General features: G+C 38.8%; 1 protein-coding gene across 1 annotated transcript; it reads left to right on the forward strand.

Moving 5' to 3' along the window:
* The first annotated feature begins 408 nt into the window (after positions 1 to 408).
* On the forward strand, positions 409 to 729 carry LOC109378924 (60S ribosomal protein L36a-like). The gene has a single exon (XM_019635178.1). The coding sequence runs from the start codon at positions 409 to 411 to the stop codon at positions 727 to 729; it is 321 nt and encodes a 106-aa protein (XP_019490723.1).
* The last annotated feature ends 247 nt before the right edge of the window (positions 730 to 976 follow it).

Raw genomic sequence — 976 nt, forward strand, 5'->3', positions numbered from 1 at the left:
CAGGAATAATGAAGCAAAGATCAGGAGAATGTACAGACAAAATATCACCACGTCCACTTTGGCATTCAAATGGCCACACCTGAATTCTACAGCTTTACTGCTCCCAGTTCTCTAGAGCTCTTCTTCCTTGTCTATCCCTACCAAGTATCATTGTATGACTCTCTGAGTTACTAAGTCTGTGGTACTTGTTCCTATCTTCTAAGCAAGAACTTACAGTCACCTTGGCCATGGTTTGTCCCTGAGACTACTAGTTATCTCGACTGCTTCTGCTTGCACGTATAAGATTACTTTTGATTATCTTTTGACAAAAGTCCTTAAAAACAGACTTTTCAGGCGCAAGCAGAGCCAGGCGAGGAGCATGCACGGTGCGTTTCCCGTTTTCATTATGTGGACTCTTCTACTATAAAGATGGTCAATGTGCCAAACACCCGAAGGACTTACTGTAAGAAGTGTGGAACGCATCAGCCTCACAAAGTGACCCAGTATAAGAAGGGCAAGGATTCCTTGTATGCCCAGGGGAAGAGGTGCTATGATCGGAAGCACAGTGACTATGGGGGGCAGACTAAGCTGATTTTCCAGAGGAAGGCCAAAACCACAAAGAAGATTGTGCTGAGGCTTGAGTGTGTGGAGCCTACCTGCAGATCCAAGAGGATGCTGGCCATAAAGAGATGCAAGCTTTTTGAACTGGGAGGAGAAAAGAAGAGAAAGGGTCAAGTGATCCAGTTCTAAGCTTTGGGATTTTTTTTTTTGAGAAAAATGTTGAAATTTTAGAAAAATAGCTGTATGAAAATAAATGTAATATTGAAAAAAAACAACACAGAATTTTGATTGTTTATAATTGTTATCACATATTTATCTTATATATTATACAATTATGTATAATTTATATATAATTGCTATATTGTTATTAATCATCATTTATTATTCATCCTGGTCATATCTCTTAACTTACTCAAGATATAGACCCAGAATATGA

The sequence above is a fragment of the Hipposideros armiger genome, unplaced genomic scaffold, assembly GCF_001890085.2.
Source record: "Hipposideros armiger isolate ML-2016 unplaced genomic scaffold, ASM189008v1 scaffold_7549, whole genome shotgun sequence".
In the NCBI taxonomy this organism is placed as follows: Eukaryota; Metazoa; Chordata; class Mammalia; order Chiroptera; family Hipposideridae; genus Hipposideros; species Hipposideros armiger.